The sequence below is a fragment of the Diadema setosum genome, chromosome 6, assembly GCF_964275005.1.
Source record: "Diadema setosum chromosome 6, eeDiaSeto1, whole genome shotgun sequence".
Classification (NCBI taxonomy): Eukaryota; Metazoa; Echinodermata; class Echinoidea; order Diadematoida; family Diadematidae; genus Diadema; species Diadema setosum.
The window spans coordinates 40,357,484-40,384,108 of NC_092690.1; the positions used below are offsets into that span (position 1 = coordinate 40,357,484).

At 39.0% G+C, this 26,625-nt stretch overlaps 1 protein-coding gene across 1 annotated transcript; it reads left to right on the forward strand.

The window, feature by feature from the left end:
- The first annotated feature begins 10,431 nt into the window (after window positions 1-10,431).
- LOC140229801 (uncharacterized) lies at window positions 10,432-18,984 on the forward strand. The gene is made up of 4 exons (XM_072310035.1): window positions 10,432-10,580; window positions 14,825-15,131; window positions 16,908-17,012; window positions 18,638-18,984. Exons 1-4 carry the CDS (start codon window positions 10,432-10,434, stop codon window positions 18,842-18,844), a joined length of 768 nt encoding a protein of 255 aa, XP_072166136.1. The 3' UTR covers window positions 18,845-18,984.
- Window positions 18,985-26,625: the final 7,641 nt, after the last annotated feature.

Below are 26,625 nucleotides of genomic sequence, written 5' to 3' on the forward strand. Positions count from 1 at the left end.
GCAGAAGCGGATCTAGAGGGGGGGGTTGGGGGGGTTGCAACCCCCCCCCCCCCAAAAAAAAAAAAAAAAAAAAAAATCCGGGGACCATTTTTTTTTTAATCTCATCTTTTCTTTTTAAACTTGTAATCTTATTTTTTTCTATTTATGGCAATGACCTCTATACCCAAAATAGTGGTGTTTTAGATGCAAGAAAACGCCATTTTCACACACAGATTTTCAAAAATTCTCCCTACTGTGGGAGGGGGACACCCCCCCTCCCACACCCTCCCCCCCCCCCCCCTCGCTCGCTCCGCTCGCTCGGGCTCGGTCGCTACGCTCCCTCGCATACCGCCCCCAACCCCCTCCTTCATAAAAAGCTAGATCCGCCCCTGGTAAGTTAGGAGAATTCATCTCTAATGTTGCAGCTTTTGAAATCATCAAGCACAACAACAGAGCAACAATCTGAAGTTATTCTTCACATCCTTTCAAACGTGAAAACTTTATTTATGATTATCTGCTTTCCATGAGAGCATAAAATCATAAATATTCTGTTAAGATTTCACAATCCTCAGAGTCAGAGTGTAACTAGCTCTAAATTTCTCATCAATCTTTCAAAAAAAAAAAAAAAAAAAAAGCTTTCCATGTGGCTGTTCTTCTCAGGGAGGTTCTGGTTTTAAGAAAGTGTACTTCTATACCAGGGTCCTGTTTCATGAAGAAATTTGTGATTATTACCTCCGCCAAGGGGGGAGGTTATGTTTTGGTTACCGTTGGTTTGTTTGTTAGTTTGTTTGTCCGTGTGCAAAATAACTCAAAAAATAGTTAACGGATTGGGATGAAACTTGTAGGAAAGGTTGAGAATGACACAAGGACAAGTAACCAACGATTAACTTTTGGTAGTGATCTGAGAATTTGGGGGGAATTTATGAAGGATTTTTGATATTTTGGCAGGTAGGGTCAATGAACTTGGGAGTTCAGGCTGCGCGTATTTGAGGTTTGCATGCGCACACTGAAGTGCGTGCTCTAGTTTCTGCTAGGGCGAGGCGCGCTGTGCAGCTGAGGGTTTATGATGTAACAAAGGCTTCTATATTGGGAAATTGGGCGGCTTTCAGCACACAATGCAGTACGTATGGGTGGAAATCACTGATCTCTGTGGAAGGACAAGATTAGTGCGGGTGAAAATGGGCTGCATGCTTGGCGGAGGTCTGCGGTCTCAGAGTGCTTCTCTAGTTGTAAATTGTACTAATGGTAGTTGCTGCAGCAACAATGCAAATACTCATTACTGATTGGCTGTTTACTTGTGGCTTTATCCATGGGCATTGCTTTTATTGCAGTTAACTAGGATTGTAAACTGTATTGAAGAGGAAACTGTTTCAAGGAATGTATTCATTCTATAGATCTTATGCAAAGTTTCACATTTCAAACATTACATTCCAAACACTGATGGTGCTCAAGTCCAGCGGTGATTACAGAACTTTTATCTTGTGTGTGTCATCCTCTATTCTGTGTTTGTAGCCTGCAGCATGATGCAGCTCTCGGTGTAGTTTGCACACTGAGCTCCCATTCCACTTATCTTAAACCAACCAGTGCACTGTTACGCTACTAAATTATTTTGAAACTGGTCTCAGTTATTTTACCATATTGATTTCTTAACCCATTGAGGACGGACTGTTTTTGCTACAACACACATTTTCCATGGACACCTGCTCGAGTATACTCGGGACTCATCCTTAACGGGTTAAAGAAATCATAACTTATACTTTTTACATTCATGTGCCATTGTAATCTTCTCCCACACACAAAAATGATGAAGCTGTTCTTATATACCTAGTTCTTAGAAAATCAATTAAGTTATCAAAGTTAGTAACTTGTTCTAGTCATTTTTTCAGTAACACAAGTAGGACAAAAACACTGTAACATATTACTCATGTTATAGATTAGGATTCATTGATGCCATAGTTTTTCGAATTAATGGAAGCATTAAGGCCGTGGCGCATGAAGCATGGTAACGACAACAGTTCAGGTTTTTGTTTTGGTTTGGGTTTTTTTTTTGGGGGGGGGGGTTGCAATTGTGGACAAAATAGAAATCATGTCTGGTTCTGATTTTTAAAAATGAATGATTCGGTACAAAATCTAAAAAAAGAATAAAAAATTTATTCTTATGTCAAAATCAAGAGCAAAAGACACCAGTTGAAGATGTATTTCGTAACAAAATTTTCAGCGGGGAAGTGTAACAGAACCAGACATGGTTACTTTTGGCGCACCATAGCAAAACACTGAAGCGTTGCTGTTATCGTGCTCAGTGATGTGCCAGGTCTTTTCATAACAACCGTTTCAATATGTGATCAGTTGATGAAGTATTTGTCTAGTCATTCATTGGTTATTCTGACTGGTGAAGGCAAATTTTGAGACTGTAAATGGCACCTTGAATGTTTTTATATGAACAGTATTCAGAAGGATGAGGAACAAGCTAGTGACAGCTTCTGTGATCAGAATGACTGGTAAAATCTTGATTCAATATCCATACGGGTCTAGCAGTATGATATTACAGTATTCTTTGGTTGTATTATATATAAGTACATTTATGCATTCCTTACACTCAAATGTATCTAACTTGTCATGTGACATTGTGGTTTAATTTAGTATGTTGAGTTGGTTGTAATGTAGTTGTTGTTGGCATTCATTCATTCTCTTATCAAGAGTCCTTGTAGCTGGACAGTGAGATCTGTCTTCTGTGAGTTCCTAATGCAGCATAGGTTCTTTTTCATTAAAGGGAAGGTAAACCCAAAGAGCAATGTGGATTGAGTGAAAGCAGCAACATTAGCAGAACACATCCGTGAAAGTTTGAGGAAAATCGGACAATCGATGCAAAAGTTATGAATTTTTAAAGTTTTGGTGTTGGAACCGCTGGACAAGGAGACTACTAGAGGATATGACGTATGAGTGGACAATAATACAAAGAAAATATAAAGAAAATTCAACAAAAATTCACTTTTCTAGAATTATGAAAGAGCAATGGACCAACCACTTTCAGAAAGCAGGGGGAATAATTGCTACCCTTAACATATGTCAATATCAAGTTGATGGAATTTGTAATTTTCATGAAAAATGGATTTTTGTAGTATTTTCTTTATATTTTCTTGGTATTGTTGTCCACTCATACGTCATAACCTCAAGTAGTCTCTTCATCCAGCGGTTCCAACATCAAAACTTTAAAAATTCATAACTTTTGCATCGATTGCCCGATTTTCTTCAAACTTTCACCGATGTGTTCTACTAATGTTGCTGCTTTCACTCAATCCACATTGCTCTTGGGGTTTATCTTCCCTTTAAGTTTATTTGTTAGAACACAACTCTGTTTCCCATTCACACCACTGTAGAATACAACTTACCCAGATTTGTCAGTCTCGGCAGAGCAAATTTAGTTTTGCATGTTTCTTTATTTCACCAACTGATAACACTGTCCAGGTGAGTCATTCTAAACAGAACAATGAGGGCAGCACATACACATTCCATGCTGTCGTATATTAGTAGAAATTTGTGAAAATCACCTTGAAGGGAAGTATTCCACTTTGACAGTACTAGAAGAGTGAAGGTTAACCCGTTGAGGATGGACTGATTTTGCTACAATGCGCATTTCCCGTAGACATCTGCCTGAGTACATACTCGGGACTCGTCTTCAACGGGCTAAACATGAGTTCTTTTCATCTCTAGTGAATGTAGGGCCCCATTTATAAACTCAGCTTTGCAGATAAGAGTTATTTAGACGTAAAAATTTGGGCATAAATTAAAACAGGACCAGATACGTAGTAATGCATCTAATTTCAGTGCTGCTATTATCCACATCATGGCCAGACTTGAAGTTTGGGAATTCGATTCAAAATAATGCTTGCAAATTATTTTTCCAAGGGGCAGTGAAAAGGGGCACCTATCCTTTCCTGTCCTTGCAGGCATCTTTGCATGGGTGTGAGCTGTTGCCATGACAATTGTTGTCCATCTTTTCCTAACTTTTATTTCAACGGGCACTTGTAAAAACATAGTGCGCACCATTCTTAGCATTTTTGAATGCAATTTTTATGGAGTTATCAGGCTTACTCTTACAAGCAGATAATTGGGGGATGCAATTGCAAAAAGGTGAGAAAAGAATGTATCTCCAATATCATGACAGGACATTAACTCTTTGTGTGCCGTATTTGCATCCCCGACTCAGTCAATGGCGTGCCAACTTCGCATTGTGCATAAACGCACAAACCCGTCCATTCTGATCGATAAATCGTCAAATGCCTCGGTACAATGAAAGTGTTACTCGCGCTTCCGTTCCTCTCACAGATAGCTTGCATTTTATGTGGTGATTTACAATCAAGCGATGTTCTCTACTGGATTTGTGTGTAATTTGTAAGTTTCTGTCTTTGTTTTGTTTGCAAAAAACATGTCTTTACAGTAATGTAGCTACTGGCCATGTGAAAGAAAAACAATCATAGATTTGTCACACAATAATACATCAAAGTAAAGCTTGGCATTTTCTCCACAACTTTGCACACTATTTGTCCAGATCAACAAAAATTTATTGAAATACATAGACTTGAAAAACAGAATGTTATCTCAAAGCATGACTATGTTGGTGTCTCAGAATAATGTGGCACACAGGGGGTTTCCACCATGGCACATTCAGAGTTAAATTGTTTCCTCCAAGGGTTCAGGTCATTGTGATTGTTCAGGTCTTATTGTTTCTATTCAACATATTCAAAATTTTTTAGGAAGGTCAATGGTATCAGTACTAAACGTTGATTGCATTTCTAAATAGTGGATTGAAAATTTGCATGTTGCCATGGTGATGAAATCATCTAACACAGCTTGACTGTGTAGGTGAATTAGATGAAAAGTTCTTTGGTGTTTGGTGTACAGAAGTAACAGGCATTATTATTATTTTCTTTGGACATGTGTAGTATATCCTCTTGAAAATGTAGTGGATTCTAACACAGTACCTTCATGTAGGCAAAACCTTGAGATGAAAATAGTTGAACTATATTGGACCAACTCTAGTATTTGTTTTTATAAATTTGTTTATTTTCTAGGCATAGAGGCCTAAATTGTCATGTTGATAGAAAAGTATTCCATATTAGTATTATTTCTATCATTCTATTTATTGTATGTCGGGTATTATTAAGTGATTTGTGTATCAGGGATTTAGTGTCTGTACATACTCATATAATCTTTATTCAATAAATGTAAGTTTATTTTTATTCAGTTCTCATTGTGTTTTCAAAAGATTTCATTTGTTCTAAACAACTTTTAAGGGAAAGAAGAATAGGGACAGTATTATTCTTATTGCAATTCTTCAGCATTGATAGAAGGTTGTGATGTGCTTAGCCACGAACGAATAAAATAGATATTTTTCAATGGTGGTGGTACATAGACTTTGGTGCTCTACTCCCTAGTGTATTAATGGTGCTATGTAGAACTGAGTTAAGTATTATATTTTTGCATTTACTTTGATTTATGAAATATGCAGATTACTGCACATGTAGACATGCAAATTCTATTCGTGTTTCAACTGAAGAATGTGGAGGTATAGTCGTGTGGAAGATGAATAAACCTTTTTTTTTTTCACTTTGACCCATATTCTTCTCATGATATTTTTAGTCTGCTCCTTTACAATGTAGCATTTATTATTGAATTATTAGTGCACTTTTTGAGGTGTGATGTGAAATAATTCTGATATTGTCCTAAATTGTTGGCTGCCAGTTTAAAGGGCTCAACAGTGCAATGAATATTTGTGTGATCTATTTTATTTCTTTGAAATTTCATTAACAAAAATTAATGCAGATTCTCTTTCTTTCTTTTTTGGAGGGGGAAGGGAAATAGACTTTTCAACATTTTGATAGTAGGCTAAGTAGTTGCTGAGAAATTAAGAGTTTGATTTCAAAATGGGCTAAGTACTAATTTCAAACATTTGTGAGTATATAAAGTCCGTCATCAGACAGAGCTATCAAAACCTGTCCAGTGATGCCTCACTTGTAGCATAGCAAGAAATATTCTTGCAGTTATTATTGAAAATATATCATATTTTCATAGTAATTTTCTTGTTTTTCATTACCTATACTAGCCAATATCATAGCTTGACAAGAATTATAGTATTAGCAATAAAACTCTTCAAATATATTGTACAAATTCATGACTTCAAACCCCATATATCAGGGGTATGATAGCATTTATACACTGGTTCAGAAAAATCTGTTTGAAATAAATAATTAAAAACATAAGAGTGGATAATGTTGCGGCCTGAATTTTTACTTTGTTGTAACTGGAATTTCATTATAGCCGTGATCCTTATAACGGGTGTGCACTGTACAGTGCACTCGTGGTCAGATTGCCAATTATTGCCATGCACAAGTTTGTTTGCGAATAAAAGAATCCTGATTACCATGCTATGCATTTAATAGAATGATGCGGATAGTTGAAACTTTAACTGTACGGAGCTGTGGTCAAGAAAAGCGCCAGCTACTTTCAAACACAAATGTCACGACATGAGTGTGATTGCCTGGGCACATTGTTGCTGAGAATGAAAAACATCAACAAATCCTCAGAAATGACATCTGTCCATTCAGTAGCGTTGACGGGTAAATTCTGTCATGTTAGTAACCCAAGGGTTTCTTTCTCGGTGTGTGTATGTGTGTGTGTGTGCGTGTGCGTGCGTGTTCGCGTGCTTGTGAATAATAACTATTCACACACGTTTACATTTTAGCTGTGTATATTTAAGAGAACTCTTGTGACAAGCTAGGCGCCCTTATCTAAACACAAAGACAAAAAAGAAATCACAACCAGGTCAGAATCGAATTAGGAAGAAACATCAGCATACATAGATCAAGGGTTGGTTCAGGGACATTCTTCTAGAAGAAAAATTGCTTTCCAGTAATGTTTGTATTCCAAGATTATTTTGGTATTCCCAAATTCCCATTTTTTATTTACTAGTAATTCAAAGCGATGGTACCTCACACTCACAGCCTACGTGGAGGTGACTGAAGGTAAACACGATGTTGTGTAGAACTGTGATGAAACAAATCGAATAGAAAGTAATTTATGTATTTAACCTTGGAGAATTCTTGCCACCAAGAGAAGTCGCTTTTCTATTTTTATCATTTCGTGACCACAGTACTGTATCATGTTAAAAAAAAAAATACAATCGGACTTTCAGCAACGACAACTTTAGAAAACAACATCCAACTTGCTTCAGTAGTCCAAGAGAAATGAGGATCGCTGTAAAGCGTGTCAAGGATCCCTTCCCTCCAAGTTTTGTTCATTGTATTCTCATTTCCAAGAAAATCCAAGTCTTGAACTTGGAAGAAACGGCCCATGACATGATTTACAATGATCCATCATTTCTGTGTGACCCCTTAACTATATTGAATGGATTTTCTGCAAAATGTAGGGAAGAGGTTGTAGTTTCATTCCATGAAATAGCAGTCAGATTTTAATCATTTTGAAAGTTATCAATGCGGAAATCCGATTGTATTTTTTTATTTTTTTATTTTTTTTTTTGGGGGGGGGGGGAGAAACACTGTATAATAAACGTATACGCTGACGCGTGATCAGATCACTATTTGAGAGAAGGAGAGGGAAGAGGAAAGGGGGGGGGGTGGCGGAGAATAGGTCACTCACCTGTTGGTAATTTATTCTCTATCAAAGTCACGCGTTTGAAATGGCAAATAATATAGAATAATGTGAAATACACGAAAGACTTGATATCTTTCATGTTTGTATTTGACTCTGTCTGTGTTAATTTTTGTTTTGTTTCGTTTTGGGATTTTGTGTTTCGATAGTTTTTTTTTTTTATTATTATTTCATTAATATGATTATTGTCTGTTATTATTATCAATCATTATATCATTCTTCTTCTTCTTCTTCTTCTTCTTCTTATTATTATTATTATTATTATTACTATTATTATTATTATTATCATTATTATTATTATTATCATTATAGTTGCTTCTGTTCTGCAGTGTTCATAGTGTTGTCCAAGGCTATGCTCAGAGGTCCGTAAAGAAGTAGTGGAAGTAAGATTCCACCAATCAGACAAAACAAAATACTCCCCTAAATTCGAGAGAAAATGTATCCAGCCTCCAATGGAGACCTGTACTTTGCAGAAGGGTGCACCCTTAGCATCCTTAGTGCACCCTTACCAACAATAACTGATATGGCATTTCATGGACACATATTGTTTTCCGATTTAAAGTCGGCTCCCTATCTCGGCTACGAAAAAGTGCTGTGGCTCGGGCTGTGGTCCAGGTACAGGTGCGAGATCCGTCAGGGGGCAAAGAACCAACTCGATCCCAAGCTCGATGCTGATTGGCTAATTAATAGGTGCTGACATGGCGATTGCGGTGACTGTGATTATATCAAAGTGGCTCAAGAATCTGTCATGAAAAAAACAACAACAACAACAACAAATATTATGATCCTTAATATTTCCCCGATTCATGAACACGAGATGTCAAGTCATAAGTCTGCCATAACATGTGGAGGAAATTTGCACTCGGCAAGACTTTATTATAATGTTCCCCGCTGGGCTGCGTGCCAGCAACATTGGTATCCCTGAGGAGGTGCCAAACATGGATTTGACCCCCTACCCACATATTTGTTTTCCGTACATGCCCTCCTCTCCTAGACGTATATATATAGTGGTCGCATAGTCTTACAGACGTTTGGATGTAGTAGTGATTTTATTTCACACCTTATTTGCTCACGATGCCACGCTTATCGACATTGAGAGTTCTTAAAGTGAAATTCTGCCTCATTACCCTACTTAAAAAAAAAAAATCTTGATTAATTCCTTTGGAATTTAAAATAGTATATAAAATGATTTAAGATATTCAATTCTATGCTACCACTTGCTGTGGAAATATTTATTTATCAATGATGATCAATAGCAACTATTTATCATGATAGCAATCACGATGTATAGTTATCGGAATAAACATGATTTAATGATACATAACATAAAAATCAGCAATCGTCATTTCGATCATCGTAATCGCTATAAAATAGTCTCGGTAATCGTGGTGAAGAGAGGGAATGTATCTTGTGCTGCGACTAACCGCGGCATGTATAAGTGATACTGATTACCTCAGAGACCAGTCAGCCAGTTGAAATAATAACCTCGACCTAGTAACAACTCCGTACGAGAGATGAGGACTTATTTCCAGCCTGCGTAAAACAGTTTACACTTACAGTCGTGCATACCGGACCGAGACGATACGTGAAGACTCGCTCTTCGTTGATTGAACATCATCGATGCGCGAGCAAACGACGAGGATATTATTCAACGATCAGGGAATCGACGTCGATAATCTTGAAGAAGAAAAGATGGACTTTCCGATCATCGCGAGCTGATCGCATTATCTTTGTTTCCACTGCCAACTTGACGCGGCCAAGCGGCGCGACTCGACGTAAGCATGGATTTTGTGCGCAGTCGGAAGTATACCCGGGGTATTCTCGCTGCTGCGTTGATTCTGTCAGCCGTGTATTGCGTGGTTCTCTACAGAGTGTTTCTCAAAGGAGCCGCTCCAACGGGTAGGTATCGGGATTAAAAAAAAAAGTCAAAATTATGATAGATTGTATACTATCACGGGATATAAAAAAGGTCAAAATTATGACAGATTGGAATCACACATGTAGTAATGATGATGTAATAATACCGATGGCTTTTATATTGATAGGCGTGACGATGTTCTTGGAGATCAGCTTTTCTATTATTATGGTGGTAATCAGGCTTTTAATGATTTTCGTACGTGGATCATATGATATATCACTATGATTGTGATAATGAGTACGGTGGTTATATAAATCGTGTTACTGAAGCAATGAAGATGGTAATGTTTTGTGATGATGGTATTGGTGGGGTGGTGATGGTGGTGGTGGTTCACAGCATTATTGTGCCATATTACATCAGTTTGAGATTATATGTATATGATATTGCGTTACTAGCTAACCACTCCCCTTTGTCACCTATGGTGAAAAGACAGATTACAAAAGTGAAATGATATTTTAACGATGGTTAATTATAGGATGACAATGAAATGAAAAACCACAAAAAGAAAGAATTCAGAAGATACTAATATTTTAATGGCCATTGTTTTACAAGTAGATACTTTGCAGTCATATTAACAACGGGTTAGTAGTTTCTCGAGTATATTAATAACAATTTGATTCTTCACCTATTCTGTTTCATCAAAAGCATATTTTGTATTCGAAAGAAATGCGTGAAGATATTAAAAATGTTGTTGTCAATGCCTCTCACGTTTTGTGACTGATTTTTTTTTTTTTCGGTCTTTGCCAATATCTGATGATATAGTAATTTCAATAGGCATACTTGTTTACATCGACGTAGTGCTCTTCAAAATGTGTTATCTTCCAAAACTTAGCAAAAACCAGTCTCCTTTCCACCTCCCTGGCAAAATGCTACGTGACATTGCAAAGTTCAACGGTATTTTGGTAAGAGGGTGGCGAGGTCCCACAGGGCGGAAGTTCTGGGATTGGTCCGCTCACTTTGCAGCGTGTGAAGTGGCAGCAGATGGATATCCTGCAGACACCGAGCGCAAGGTCACGTGAGGTCATCCTGGGTCGCGATTTTGAGATTCAACTTCCAGACAGCACATGGAGTAGTCTTAGATCGAGGCGTTTCAATCTGGAGATGGGCGATTTCCCCCAGCAATCTTCCATTTTCGAAAAAAGAAAAACAGAAAAAAGATAATAATGGGCAGGAAAGGTGTGGTGTCACTGAGTATTCGACATGCATTTTCGTTCAGGTCTACAGATCCGAGGATAAATCAATCTAAAAATGAAAAGGAAAACAAAGTATACACGTGTCTGGAATCATAATTACATGTAGGCCTATATCCACCCTCCCCTAGCTCTCTCGGGAAGGTTAAGGAGGGCAGGGAGGTGAGGAGGTGGGGTACAAAGCAGTGGCGGATTCAGAGGGGGGCGCACCGGGCGTGCGCCCCCTCTTTATTTTTGGATAAAACAAGAAATAAAAAGAAAAATGGGGGGGGGGGGGTGCGTGCGCCCCCCCCCCCATTTAATTTTGCAAAGGCGCCTCCCCTTTACGGAATTCCTGAATCCGCCCCAGCAAAGGGTATATAGACTGCCTAAATTTCCCCATGAGTTCACTCCGATTGATATCCGAAACAGAATACGCGATACTATACAGAGCGTATCAAAAAAAAAAAAATGTAATCCAACTTTGGAGGGCTACCATTTCATAATTGCCTGCTCTGGAGGGTGCAAGTTAGTTGTGAGGAAAGAGGAACTCTTCCTCTTTCCATTGATACTTAATTATGTTGACAAATGTCATGCATGACTGAGCACATGAACTTTAAAGACAACCATGACAACAGTGACAAATTACACTTTTTCTAAGTTTGAGTGTTATCGTGAAGGAACACAATGCATGTCTCACTGAATGGATGGGATCTCTCAATGAAAATGGCAACATTTTAACAGGCCAGCCTGCATGACTACAGATATGTGTTTAGGTTTAGTGTTTAGGGTTTCTTCTAACATTTTGTGGTTCATAACTTTTAACATCGCCACCTGTCCGATAACATGGTCACTCCTACTGAGGCAAACCCACACAGTCCATTTTTCCCTGTCCATATTCAACACATAGCTCGCAGCACCAAACCAAGTCTTGAATGTGAAGAGAGAAAATGGATAATGGTTCAGCCTTTGTGGGAGTGACCAAGTTATCAACAACGGTGGCCATATCAAAGATTACGGACCATAAATGGTCAGAAGAAGCCCTAAACACAAACCTGTAGTCATGCAGACTGGCCTGTTAATGTTTACGCTTTCACTGAGAGATTCCATCCATTCAGTGAGACACGCATTGTCACTTCACGATAACACCCAAACTTGGAAAAAGTGTAATTTGTCATTGTTGTCTTTAAAGTTCATGTGCTCAATCATGCATAACATTTGTCAACATAATTAGGCATCAATGGAAAGAGGAAGAGTTCTTCTTTCCTCACAACCATATTGCACTCTCCAGAGCTGACAGTCATGAAATGGTACCCCTCCAAAGTTGGATTACCCATTTTAGCTCACCTAAGCCAAAGGCTCAAGTGAGCTATTGCGATCGCCCTTCGTCCGGCGTCCGTCGTGCGTCGTGGGTCGTGCGTCGTCCGTCGTCCGTCGTGGTAAACTTTTTACATTTTCATCTTCTTAAAAACCCCAAGACCGATTTTCATCAAACTTGGCAGGAGCATCCCTAGGGGGTTAGGAACTCAATTTGTTAAAATGGGCACCATGCCCCACCCAGGGGGCCTCCAGGGGGTCCAAACCCACCAAAATTAAGGAATCTGTAAAAATCTTCTTCTCTAGAACCAGAAGTGGTAGAGCTAAGTTAATACTATGAGTTAGTACATTGATGACTGTAGTCTCAAGCTTGTTCATGGCAAAATCAGGAGTGCCCCCCCCCCCCTTGGGACCCAGGGGAGGGGTCCTAATGGGGCCTAAATTGTACATTTTCATCTTCTTCTTGAGAACCCCATGACCCACTTTCACCAAACTTGGCAGGTAGCATCCCTAGGCGGTTAGGATCTCAATTTGTTAAAATGGGCACCATGCCCAGCCCAGGCCCCCCCCCCCCAAAAATGAAGGAATCTTTAAAAAAAAAAAAAAATCTTCTCTAGAATCAGAAGTTATAGAGCTACGATAGTTATAGTATGAGTGGAGTACATTAATGACTGTAGTTTCAAGTTTGTTCATAGCAGATCCAGGGGTGCCCCTCTTGGGGGCAGGGGGGGGGGTTGGGAAGGTCCAAATGGGGGCCTGAATTGTACATTTTTATCTTCTTCCTGAAAACCTCATGGTGGATTTCGTCAAACTTGGCAGGTAGCATCCCAAGGGGGACAGGATCTCAATTTATCAAAATGGGCACCATGCCCCACCCAGAGGACCCCAGGGGCCCCAATCCCCCCAAATTAAGGAATCTTTTAAAAAAAAATGGGCCCTTATTGTACATTTTCATCTTCTACTTGAGAATGCCTGGTCAAATTTTAGTAGAGCTGTGAATAATATAGATTAGTGACTGCGTGAAAGGTGAACTTGCGATACTCAGGTGAGCGCTAGATCCGCGGTCTCTTGTTTATCTTTCACTTATGTTTATACCGTTACAATTATCAATAACATAAATTCCACGTACGGTCACACTGCTGCTTAAACGTTGTATACAGTGGCGTATCTAGGGAAAACGGCGCCCTGGGCAAGCGCGAAATTGCGCCCCTAATTTCTGAAAAAGTGTTCAACCCCAAGCCCATCCCGGTAGAGACTTTAAAAAAGTCTACATGACATGCTTTTTCAAGCACTTAAAAGGGGTCTTTTGAGGTGATTTAAATGTAATAAATTTAGATAAATTTTGGCGAGCGAGCGCAGCGAGCGAGCCGAAAATTTATACCAACAAACTGAGAACTTGAAAAAAATACTCCAAATTAGTACGCGCGTGTGAGCTGAAATTTGTATATTTCCGCGCCATCATCACGTTTTGTTCTTATCTCTTTTTTTTTTTTTTGGAGAAATTTTAGCGAGCGAGCCGAAAATTTCTGTATTTCAGCTTACAAAACATGGAATTGTCATTTTTTGCTTATAAATCTTACAATTCTAATAAAGATATAGTGACGGCCTTATAGATGAGGGTGATCTAAATGTAATAAATTTAGATAGATTTTGGCGAGCGAGCGCAGCGAGCGAGCCGAAAATTTTTGTATATTTCCGCGTCGTCATCACGTTTTGTTCTTGGTTTTTGTTTTTGTTATAAATTTTGGCGAGCGAGCGCAGCGAGCGAGCCGAAAATTTTTGTATTTCAGCTTACAAAACATGGAATTCTTGTCATTTTTTGCTTATTAAATCTTACAATTCTAATCAAGAAAATTAATGGTGACGGCCTTATAGATAACGATTTATACCAACAAACTGAGGACTTGAAAAAAAAAATACTCTAAATTACTACGCGCGAGTGAGCCGAAATTGTATATTTCCGCGTTTTGTTCTTATCTTGTTTGATTTGGTTTTTTGCGCCCCCCCTCCCCCCGTATGTTCGACACCTTTGGCGCCCTCGTTTGATCCAATAGGCGATCGCTTCAGAGCGAAAGAAATAAAATTGCAGCCGCTGCTCCGTGTAACATTTTGCCTTCTAACGATGGCATGTGTGAACACAATATACATTGTCATTTTGTCCGCGTCATCATCACGTTTTGTTCTTATCTTCTTTTTTCTCTTTATATGAATTTTGGCGAGCGAGCGCAACGAGCGAGCCAAAATTTCAGCTTACAAAACATGGAATTCCTGTGTGAACACAATAAACATTGTCATTTTTTGTTTTTATCTTGTTTGATTTGGTTTTCTCCCCCCCCCCCCCCCCCCCACCCTCGTTCTCCCTCCTTCCCGGTCCGGGCGAGTTTTTTTTTTTTTCTTCTTCTTCTTCTTTTTCTTCTTCTTCTTCTTCTTTTCCCTTCTTTTTTTTTCTTTTCTTCTTCGTTTTTTTTTTCTTTTTTTTTCTTTTTTTCGTTTTCGGCGCCCCCAAAAAGTGGCGCCCGGGGCACGTGCCCCCCTTGCCCCCCCCCCCCCTAGATACGCCACTGGTTGTATACTAGACGTAAGATCCACATTTTTCCATTGTTCACCAAATTTATATTCAATTACAGGTGTATATTCATCGTGGTACGTCATATACCAATCGGAGGTAATAATGGTATTATGTGTTTTGTTACCATGTGTTTAAATTCGATCATAAAATATTTCGTATATTGATCATGCCCACATGTTACCCATCTCCCTCTTCTATGGACAGGTGTTCCCGTAGACTGGCGAAACCTTCCTCCCCGGCCAACATTTCCCAAGTACCCACTCCCTCCTCTTCCAAGCTCCTCCCACTTCCCCATGACGACGGCTCGACCGACCAATCACAACTCGAACCTGGGCTTCTCACCGATAAAGTATCAATAGATAAAATCTATCGCGATCTCACGATTGTGACCGCCTTTTCTGAGAACCATTACGCAGAAGCTATGGGGCTTATCGGTACTGTTCAGCAGACGATGCCGGAGAAGAAACTCGTGGTCTATGACCTCGGAATTGAGCCGGAAAGCTTGGTCAAGGTGCGTGGTCGTTAAGGTCATGATTTAGCCTGTAAGAAAATCCGTGGGTCACGACATCTCAATATGCATTTTTTTTAATAAAAATACTTTGACAGGGACTACCATGGATCCGGTGCAGATTGGCGGGGTCATCCCACTAGACCAACACCCAAGAGTCATACAGCCCACGAGTTCAACACTAGGCAAATAAAGCCCATGAGTTCGACACTAGGTAAAAACAGCTCACGAGCTCGACAGATACAACATGGGGCTTAATGCAGTGGTGGATCCAGAAGGGGCGCACCGGGCGCGCGCCCCCTCTTTATTTGTTGTTAAAACAAAAGAAATAAAAAAAAATGAGATGAAACCCGGAAGTAGCACCAGAAATACTGTTTGCGCCCCCCCCCCCCCCTCCTTTACGGAATTCCTGGTTCCGCCCCTGTTAATGTGTCGGTCTCGTGGGCCTTGTTGTGGCCTGGATCCCGTTTACAGTGCGGGGCTGGGCCGAGCCGCGGCCGAGCCCAGCCTCAATTGCGAGGCCGAGCCCCGCAATTTTGTCCGTTTACACTGCCGGGTTCGGCCGCGCTTTTAATTCAAACCTTTCAATATTTTGTTGTAGTGGCGCTCTGCTTGTAAACAAACACAATTTGGTATTGTCTGGTTTTCAGACCCTTTGCCAACTGAATTCCGTGGCGACGAAGTCGCCGTTCGGGCAAAGGCCTTTGCCGATGGAAAAAAAAAATCCTTTGCAGGAGTTTTTGACGTTGAGGGGGTTAATATCCTGAATATCGAAATAGTACAGGCAGAGGGTTTGGAAGCCAGACTAAAATTGGCCGCGCATTTGGCCCAGTTTGCGTTTACACTGAGAAAAGGCCGGGCTCGGCCGCGGCCGAGACCACCTCCAGAGCGTGGCCAAATGCGAGGCCAATTTTGGCCTCGCATTTGGCCTTTTGCGCGTTTACACTGAAATGAAGGTGGGGTCGGCCGCGGCCGAGCCGCGGCCGAGCCTCGCACTGTAAACGGGGTCCTAGTGTCGAACTAATGGGCTGTATGACTCGTGAGCTGGATGACTCGTGGGCTGTATGACTCGTGACGTGCACCCAGATTTGCTCGCTAAAGATTCAAAGTACAGTTCCACTTCATTCTCAAATTGAGTAAAATCAAGCTAAGAAAATTTAGGAGACGCCTAGATGTTTTATCAATATCGGTACCGAGATTATAAAAAGCAGTAGAGCTTCAGCGTCTTGCATGCTTTATGAAACAATAAACGTGCGTCATGAGCGTTATTCTTTATGGACTTCAGCGCTTTATAAGAGGCCACTATTGTTCTGGCACATTGTATTAGTCGGAACCACATCTGCGACTATGAGATGAGGTGCATGATAATACGATGGCCTACCGAACCTATACCACAGACCGTCACACAAGTTTTCACAAATTTCTCAGATGGACATGAACTCAAAAGAAGACTAGTATCTCGTCATTTCTTTTACCCGACAATAACGTAGCAATGAAGATTTGTGTGTGTGTGTGTGGGGGGGGGGGTACGTATTTGCTGAATCATCCGTCAAAAAATGTCACTGATATCAATTTTAAGATGTCTTAAACCTGATGTCTTGATAGATGAGTTTCCAAATGGCTGCATTCAATGAATTTTGGTAGCGACTAATGTATACCATTATAAAATTTCTAGCTCTCGTGGTCAAATTCATATTTTGAATCAAAGTGACCTTCCTCGTGCTGTATTTTTTTTTTCCTCTTTAACGATTTGGAACCCTATCTCACTTGGTACAACAGGTAAAGCAGTTGTGCAACACTGAACTCCGACGATTTCCGTTTGAGAATTACCCACCCCACGTCAGCAACCTGCACACGTATGCTTGGAAAGTCATCATTATCAATGTAAGTCACTGACTTGAATCAATTCCGTAACCCAATAGATGGCTTAATCCTTTAGAATTGGGCCAAAATACTTATTTAACCTGTCTAAGGTATACGAACTGATGCCAGTAATCATACTATAATTCGAGCAACGTTTGTCTGTTTGTTCCTCTACTCCTCCCAGGTCCTTGGTCCGATCTCCACCAAACTTTGTGGGTGGATGCAGGTTGACCGCGAAATTGCCCTTGAGGGGTTCATTTTTGGAAAAGTCAAGGTCACTGGGGTCAAAGGTCAAATAACTTTAGACACCCGATAGAGGGCGCTATGTATGCCTACTTATATGGGGATTCCCCCAGAAATATAATCAGACACCCGATAGAGGGCGCTATGTAGGCCTACTTATATGGGGATTCCCAGATGTACGCCAAAGAGATTTTTCTCCTCAAAATCTCTTTGGTGTATGCCTACTTATGCTTCCAGCAAGTTTGGCCAAGATCGGACCAAGGAGTAGCGCAAAACAGATATTTGACGTCTGTTGACCCAGTGACCTTGACCATTTCTGGGGGAATCCCCATGGAGGATTTCTGACACTCCACGGGTACATTGACTAGTCAGGAAAATTATGGTAAAATCATTAACAGATACGCTGTTATACAAGTAGGTTGAGGGGATCATTGATTGATAGATTGATCGATTGATTGAATGGTTTTATTGGTTTTATTGCTGCATTTCTTTTTCATACATAAATGTAACACAATGTCAATTGAACAAACTAATTGTATAGCTGTGCAGTTTATCTCAGGATATGGTAATCCACGCAGTATCTGAAAAGTCAAGGTCAGTTTGTAGGCCTACCAAAGGTCAAAGAGTCCATTCCAGCCACAATTTTCATAGAGGAATGTCCATCCAATATGTAATTTGGTATGAAGAATAGGAATATGAACAAAATAACTAATTATCATTTGGATTGTCTTACATCCAGCGGTGAAAGTAAGTGGTCATTGAAATTTGACACAAATTATAGTCATAATATTGTCGTGATGAGGTGTAAGATATTTAATTTGGGTATTTGATTTCGACTGGCAAATAGAAATGCATAGCAATCGTAGTCCCCTTCATGTGCAAAAGGTTAAAGGTCATCCACAAAGTGAATGGCCTAGATGAATGAACTTCATCGCAGTGTAAATGAAGGGTCATAGACAAGAGCCGCAGAACGGTTTTTAGTTGGGGGGGGGGGGGGGTGGGAGGGGGACAGGGTAGCTGCTGGCTGATGAGATAAATGGGTTATGGATCGATGGTAACATGGACTGCTTGCATGTCTTCGCCTATTTCGTTTATGGCAGTGAAAGCATAATAATGTATGGTCTAACAGCGATGATCTGGGGGGCGTTTCATCAACGAGTTCGTCGGAGTTTTCACCGACAAATTTGCTATCAGCCAATCAGACCAAGGATTTCATTAGCTTTTAACAGTTGTCAGTGTAAATCCTTGCGTCTGATTGGCTGATAGCAAATTTGTCGGTGAAAACTCCGACGAACTCGTTGATGAAACGCCCCCCTGGTATGTTGTTTAGATTTTCTTGATTCAATCCGTATCATACTGTATCTGATCATGAGAAACTATTGATTTTTGTGTTTTTCTTTCAGATAACGTTACACGAATTTGGTGCCATTTTCTGGGGAGATGCGTCAGTTCGTTTTAAGGACTCGTTACGTCATCTCGTTCCCTATGTGTTGCGTCACCATGGTTACATGACGCACTTTCATGCCTTTGACACTCATGGTGAAACGGACACTCGTCTCGGCCACATCGCGTTCTTCACATCTCCCAAATGTTCGCTGCTCTCGGCATAAAACGAACAGAGTACATATCTGTACGCAACGCAACGCCATTCGCTGCAGCGAACAGACAACTATTCGTCAAAAATGACTATTTGTTACAGCATTTGGTTGACCCCTTACTCGACTGCGCGCTCAAAGAAGCATGTATTAGTCCGACGGGGGCGCGTCTTGGAAAACATCGTTTCGATGCGTCCGCGTTGTCACTCTTAATTTACAAGAATATGCTCAACGAGTGGACACCAGCGAACAACGATAATGCAATATTTGATCGTCTTATCGATATTCGTCGAACGACGTCAGACAGGTTCATGGCTAGAAGCTGCCCGAAAGGCCGGAAATGACGTCATACTAAGTGATACAACATTACGCAATGTGATGGAAGACTGTCGACTGTATCATCACCGTGTAGGCCTATGCACAGTTTGTGCTATCAAATAGTAGCGTGTTTAGCTTAGATTTCAAAAATGTGTTCTGCTTCCTGTGGGACTGGTTGTTTTGACAATAATTAGGTAAAACGTAGTCTGGCTTCCAGACCCTCTGCTGGTACTACTTTCCTGTACGGAATATTGACGCCCTCAACGTCGAAAACTGGAACAGTTTAAAGTGGTTTCGGTGCTTCGGCAAAGGCGGCGACGAAGAGTGCAGTTGGCAAAGGGTCTGGAAACCATGCAGCCTAAGTGAAAAAGCAGTGTCGCTTCACATCACCTTCTTATTGTGTTAAGAAGAGTAGATCTGGGCCCCGTTTTATGAAGAGTTACAAATTGATATGTAGGTCAATATTCAACTGTAAGTCTATGACAGCCTGTGTTGCAAGGAAATTTAAAATCGATTTTATCTTTTGAGGAAACGGGGCTCTGGTGTGGTATCTTCGACAAACCAAGAGTGATTTTCACTGCACTCCTAGACCTATCAAGCTTTAGATTTGACCAGTCTTGTGTTGATGTGTGTGTGTGTGTGTGTGTGTGTGTGTCTGTCTGTCTGTGTGTGTCTGCCTGTGTATTTGCCTGTGTGGGGGGGGGGGGGTGGGTGGGTGTGCGTGTGTGTGCGCGTGCTCGTGTATGTATGTATATGGAATGCCAGGTGTTGAAATAATAAGCTTAATTTCAATTTTTAAGAAAACATTATTTATGCAAGAAAGGCAGTACCTCCTGGGTAGAACAATGTTGTTATCTGCATCAAAAAAAGTGATCTTTCTGTTTGTACAGCAGCATCAGCTGATGATACTAAATTTTCATTGTTTTAAATGTCAATAAATATAGATTATTGAAAAAATGTATGAGCGTGTGTGCAGAAGATGTCTGTATGTGTGTGTGTGTGTGGGGGGGGGGGGTGGTTCTGTTTTACCTTGATTACAATACAGTGTAGGCTGTCGATGAATCACAGTTCATGTGCTTGGGTTCTCTCTCTCTCTCTCTCTCTCTCTCTCTCTTTCGGGGGGGGGGGGGGGGGGGAGTCACATCCTGGATGAAAGTTCATATCCTAAACAAACATTAAAGAGGTCTACCAACTTGACAGGCCTAGTTAAGAGCCATCTATTCCTATAATCGTGACGATAAAGTTTTTAATACTAATATTATTATTTCTACAGCGCTTGAATAGAAAATTATGATATACATGTATTGTATGGTGAGAAATATATTTCTATGAAATGAAAATTGAGTTGAAAATGTTAGTTCTTCGCATTTTCATCCCTGACGAAGGGAGAACACCCGAAAATTGGGATTTTTAATGAATAAAAATTAGCATATAAAGCATTCCTTTATCATGATATTTCTTCCACTCCTATTACTGCCAATATGTGGATCAATGGTATATAAGATAGTCTATGACAAATTATGTATTATAAATGCATATATATATATATATATATATATATTTATATATATATATATATATATATATATATATATATATATTTATATACATCATTAATCAATTAATGTTATAAACCCACAATTGAACTTTGAATTTTCTCAAAAGGATTGGTCTGATTTAATATCATATCATATTATCATATCATATAACATAATATAATCAGATATACACTGTATATATAAATATATTAAATATGTATAATATATATATGTATATATATATATATATATATGAAGGGTTTGTTTGCAAAACCGGTAAGTCCATTTTGAAGATTTTGAAGTACGATATCTGTTTTAAAGTACAAAATAATACCTTTTAAATGATATATTGGTCACTACATATAAAGGTATATTTTTTAAGTTATGGTCAAAAGAAGCAAAATTTTCTTATTATTCTCTTTATTTTTCTTGACCTTTAATCGCAAATATCTCCATTTGGCAAATATGGACTTATCGGTTTTTGCAAACAAACTCTTCATATATATATATATATATATATATATATATATATATATATTTCATGTAACTTAAATGGCATAATATCATAATATTTATGTATAGTTATTAACCCTTTGTGTATACCTTGAGTGCCCTTTGACACAAAAGACCCCATAGCGTTGTTCACATTTTCCTAGCAGGTCCTTGGCACAAAAACGGTTAAAGGGACTGTACAGTACTAGTTGAGGTGGGGATTCATGTTTTGAACATTCCTAAGTGAGATAATGACAAACCTATGAAAAAATAATATGAAAGAGCATGTAATTTAAGAAGGATTAGACGTTTATTTGATGAAAATTGGTTTTCAAATGGCTGAGATATCCAAAAAAGAGGTAATAATAAAAGGCGACAGGCCACGCTTTTATTAGGATCTCTTTGTTTCACCTTGTTTTGGGATATCTCAGCCATTTCAATACCAATTTTCATCAAATAAACTTTTGATACCCCTTAGAATTGCATGTTCTTTGACATCTCGTAGAGTGGTTTCTGAATATCTCGCAAAACTTTACAAGCTAAATCCTCACATCAACCAGAACTGTACACACCCTTTATGTAATATGCCTATGATTAAATGATTATGAAGTGTTATATGCCCGTATTAACATTATGCGTATTATGTGAGATTTGACGCCATTTTCATTTCCAGTGAGATAATCGTCAGTAGTGCAGTCGTTACAGAATATAACAAGAATATTCTTGGAGATATTATTAAAATATTCTCTGCTTTATTCATTTTCCTCGTTTTTCAGTAACTTCAATCTTACATTATGTCAAGTTGATAAAAGGGATATAATATGTCTTTCTTGCTTTGCTTAAACAAGTCAGTAGTAATACGAAGGGTTTAAATGCAAATAAAACATATCACTTTCTATCAATTTGAGATATTTAAGGTTAAAGCCGCAGAAAAACATATATATATATATATATATATATATATATATATATATATATATATATAATATTATAATAATTATAATAATTTTGAAAACATCTTCAAAAAATTCTTCTCTGCGTAACAAGTGCGGTATGAGTGAAAACTTGTCATTTTTTCTCTCTGATAATGACCTTGCTCTAAACAATTTGAAAATGTCGTATATCTGTTTTAGCATTCAAACTCAATGAAATACAGAAAGTGTATTTAAAGTATCCTTCCCTGCACGACATAAGAGAAAGCATACATGACAGAAAATGACAGAATCTTCTACTTATTTTTTTTTCAATTTATTGATTGTTATATTGGACCTGCATGTTCACTAAATTATATTTTTAAACCAATCTGATTTTACCAATTGTTGTTGTCTTTGTTACATTATACATGTTATCAAAGATTCCTTGTGGTTTATTACGATAGTGAATGCAGTTCTTTTTGTAATCCAAATGTGTTAGTAAAAGTATGAAATAGTGATGGTATCACACGATTATTTGGAAAGGCATGTGCATAGTGTCGAGTAATACATATCAAAGATTGTGATTACAAACACAATCATTGTCACATTGAAAAGTTTCAGCGAAAGCATCATACGATACAATTTATTTATCTACCTATTTATCTATTATCATTATTGTTATTATCATTATCATTACTCTTATCATTATATCATTATTATTGTTATTTATTAATCTATTTAGTTGTTTTTTATTTATTCATTCATTTATTCAAGTTGCTACAAAAGCTGTTGTTCTACAAAAGCTGAGGCCCTATGATTATCACAAAATACTCTTATTGTAGACACCGGCATGAAAACAAGAAAGAAACAATACAATACACGTACGTAATGCAGCACTTTCAGTACAACATGGCCACATTGCTGAGTATAGCGGAGACAGAAAATAACCTAATTTGTAACACCACCAATATCAAATCAACACCATGCGGTGTCATTAATGAATTAACTCCAGCGCAGTGTCAAAATATCACCAGCTACAGTGTCAAATTAACACCACGAAGTGCCAGGTGAACACTTTTTAACACCGTCACAATACATTTTCTACACCTGCCGGTGTGGTCCTCTATTGAAGATTGATCGGTGTTAGATTTAACACCCATGGTGGTAAATCTAAGACCGATGTTTTTTACAGTGTAAGAGTCTAAAATACTACACATCTTTCTTGATTCTCTTCATTTCACATTAACGTTTGAATATTGGTACATTTATCAAAATAGTGTAAACTTCTATCTTTCGTAGAAATAATCAACACGTATACTTAGATATGAACACTTTTACATCTTAAAATCTGTGATGAAACAATGGTTAGTGATGACAACCCTATAAAAAATGCAAAGGAGAAGACACGCTTGTACGAGCGCTCAAAAAAAAAAAAAAAAAAACAGAATGGCCAAAAAAAAAAAGTAGACCTACAAGTCAAATGTAAGTCGAAATATGAAGAGTTTGTTTGCAAAACCGATAAGTCCATTTTTGAAGATTTTGAAGTACGGCCTCTTTCATAAAGTACAAAATAATACCTTTTGTCACAATATAAAAGATATATTTTTGAAGTTATGGTCAAAAGAAGCACAATTTTTTCTTATTGTTCTCTTTATTTTTCTTGACCTTTAATCGCAAATATCTCCATTTGGCAAATATGGACTTATCGGTTTTTGCAAACAAACTCTTCATATATACACTGTTTATGTAGATTATACAAGCGGACCAAAATAATTGAGATTATGATGAATGTGTAAGGTCTAGGTCTACTGGTTATAGTTTTATTATAGGTTCAGTTGATACAGAGGTAACGGTATATTATAGTAAACGTGGGAGAGAAATCTATTCTTCACAAGGGAAAATCAGAAAAATAAGACCAGTTGGAAAAGGGAAGGGTTATTTTTCAGCTTCCGTTGAAAGTCTATTGGCTCAAATTCAACAGAGGGATGCTTACCATTGATTGTACGTCATGCAAATGACAATATTTCTGCATTCTTACATAAAGCAGTATGGTAGATAATAGGGGCACCTATGAGAAATGGCTTCTTCAACACTTAGGAAAGAACGTTTAAATACATAATACATGGTTATGATCATGATGATCGTAAAAACAGAATAACTGATTTACGTGAAAAGTTTTTGTATAGAAGCTTGCCAAGCATCAAAGTTTTCTTTCTGAAGATATCTCTTTTATATGATATTAAAACCATCAGAGTTTAACCATAATGACGGCACTCGCCTGATTTATAGCCCATGAGACTGTGAAGAGAGATTTACAACACAAAATTTCTGACACAATTAGTGATTAACATGATTAATGCGAATTTATTTTTAGCTATGACAGTCACTCACTTGGACGTCTGTAATATTTCAAATAATTTCGAGATATACATCTTCCTTCAATTCTGTATATTAAGCATCAATGCACAATCATTACCATTGTCCCCTGAATGTTTTTTTTTTTTTCATAAACTTTACCTCCTTTTATTGCCGTCTGTGAAATGTCTGTTTGTTTTTGTGCGTTGCGTGTGCTTAGAGCGGGAACCACAAATTTAACGCTTCTAATCCACCCGTCCGTGACAGTTCTGTGTGAGTTCTGTGTTCTAATCCCATGTCTGGAACTGTACTGGTCTCTGGAACTTGCAGTAAAGTCAAATGCTGCCCTCTACTGATAGTATATGAGCAATCACCATGACAATGATTATAGTCACGTGACTGTCCACCATCTTTTCAGTGTGTACTGCGGATACGATAAAATAGGACGATGCGATTACACACACAGTACAGGCGCCGTATGTAGCTAGCTATGTAGCTAGCAGTCGAGTTTTGTTAGTGCTAGCTATGCATGCGCTGTATGTAAATGCACGCAAAATGAAGGGAACTAGGGGGGAGCAGTGTTATTCTATTGCACCTGACCAGGCAGATACTTTGTTTCTCGATGTGATCACCTCAAGTAAGTTACAATTATATATTTTCAGCATATACAAATGTTTAGCAAACGTTTCAATTCAATTTTCAACATTCATTTTGTCAAAGTTGTGAGAAATTTGCGAAACAAGATGAGTGCGTTGTTGGTTGTCGTGGTTGTTAAACAGAGAACCGGTTAACTACACGCAGCCGCTGTCGCGAGGGCAGCGGTCTGGTCAGGCTAAGAACCGGTATGCAAATGGTATGACCGTGTCTGTTTAGTAGGAAGAAGTAGGTGTTGTGCCGAAGGCGAAGCAACGCGTATCTTTCCTCAGGGTGCTATATAGGGCCTTACTTTATTTTACGATTGGGCAAGCAGATTTTCCAATTTGGATGCAAAACACTTGCCCGAATATTAATTTTACGTAGGCCCTAGATCTAGTACTTGCCCGAAAAGAAAGTCCAAAATGTAAGAAAATGATTGATATAGTCACAGATCTAACCAGTTAGTCTGACAAGGGCTTAATAAACAACACAATCATTGGAATGAACAGCACACATTATCGCTAACTATACACAGCCCAGTCGCTGTACATGGTATGTCGCGACAGGGCTGTGCGAGCGCGACCACCACCCACTAGGAGAGCGACGTAATCGTATCACAATAGCTTTGACTTTTGATTCTTATGATCATTTTTGTCACCTCAAACTCATCGAGTATACTCTTCAATATTTACTCTACATCTGATGCTATCAGTATTCAAATGTACGTAATGAAACTTACCGAAATTGATCATCATATCCAGCATGTCCACACCGTACACAATCTTTCACGCCAGGCCAAGTTTAGATATCGGGTGGTCACGTGATGTGAATGCCCTTTCAAAAGGTCGCGCTGTCGACCGTGCTGCTACACTCAAGCAGCGTACGCACGGTTACTAGTATAGAGCTATAAACTGTACTGGGCTTGGCGGCGGCTGGCGTCTGGTCGGGCGAGGAACATTGAGCTCCATACCACGGTTATTGTGTAGCAGACGCCAAGGTTTGTTCGACACTTTCAACGCACACGCGCTCGCTCTGGAGCACATCCAGTCACGCATGCGCATAAGTCAAGGCGCCATTTTGAATCCTGCAACGACGAAGACCGACGGTCAGGAATTGCGCCAGAAAGTGTCATTTATTTGTTCCACGGACTGGTCTCCATGGACCCAGTGTGGCGAACTATTCTTCTGCAATAGAAACATGCATTTAACGTGAGTAAAGTATTCTGTTTAAAGGAGAAAAGTATACATATTCCTAAGTTTTGTAGTTGTGTTGAGGTTCCTCACTTCGAGGCTGCATGCCGCGCTCGTCAGACGCTGTTTTCGCATAGCGTAACAGTGTCTGGTCGGGCTAACATTATCGCATGCTTAAACACATTGTTGTAGTAACAAACTTTGTGCGATCAATTGCCATTGGCTAGCCTCTACGTTATTGCATTGCATTGCAATTGGAGCTTCTGCATGTAAAGCATGGTAAGCATGGTACAAAGTGTAAGTGTTAGAAAGCTGCTGAAATAAAATGTTTAGAGTTCTAGATAAAGTGCATT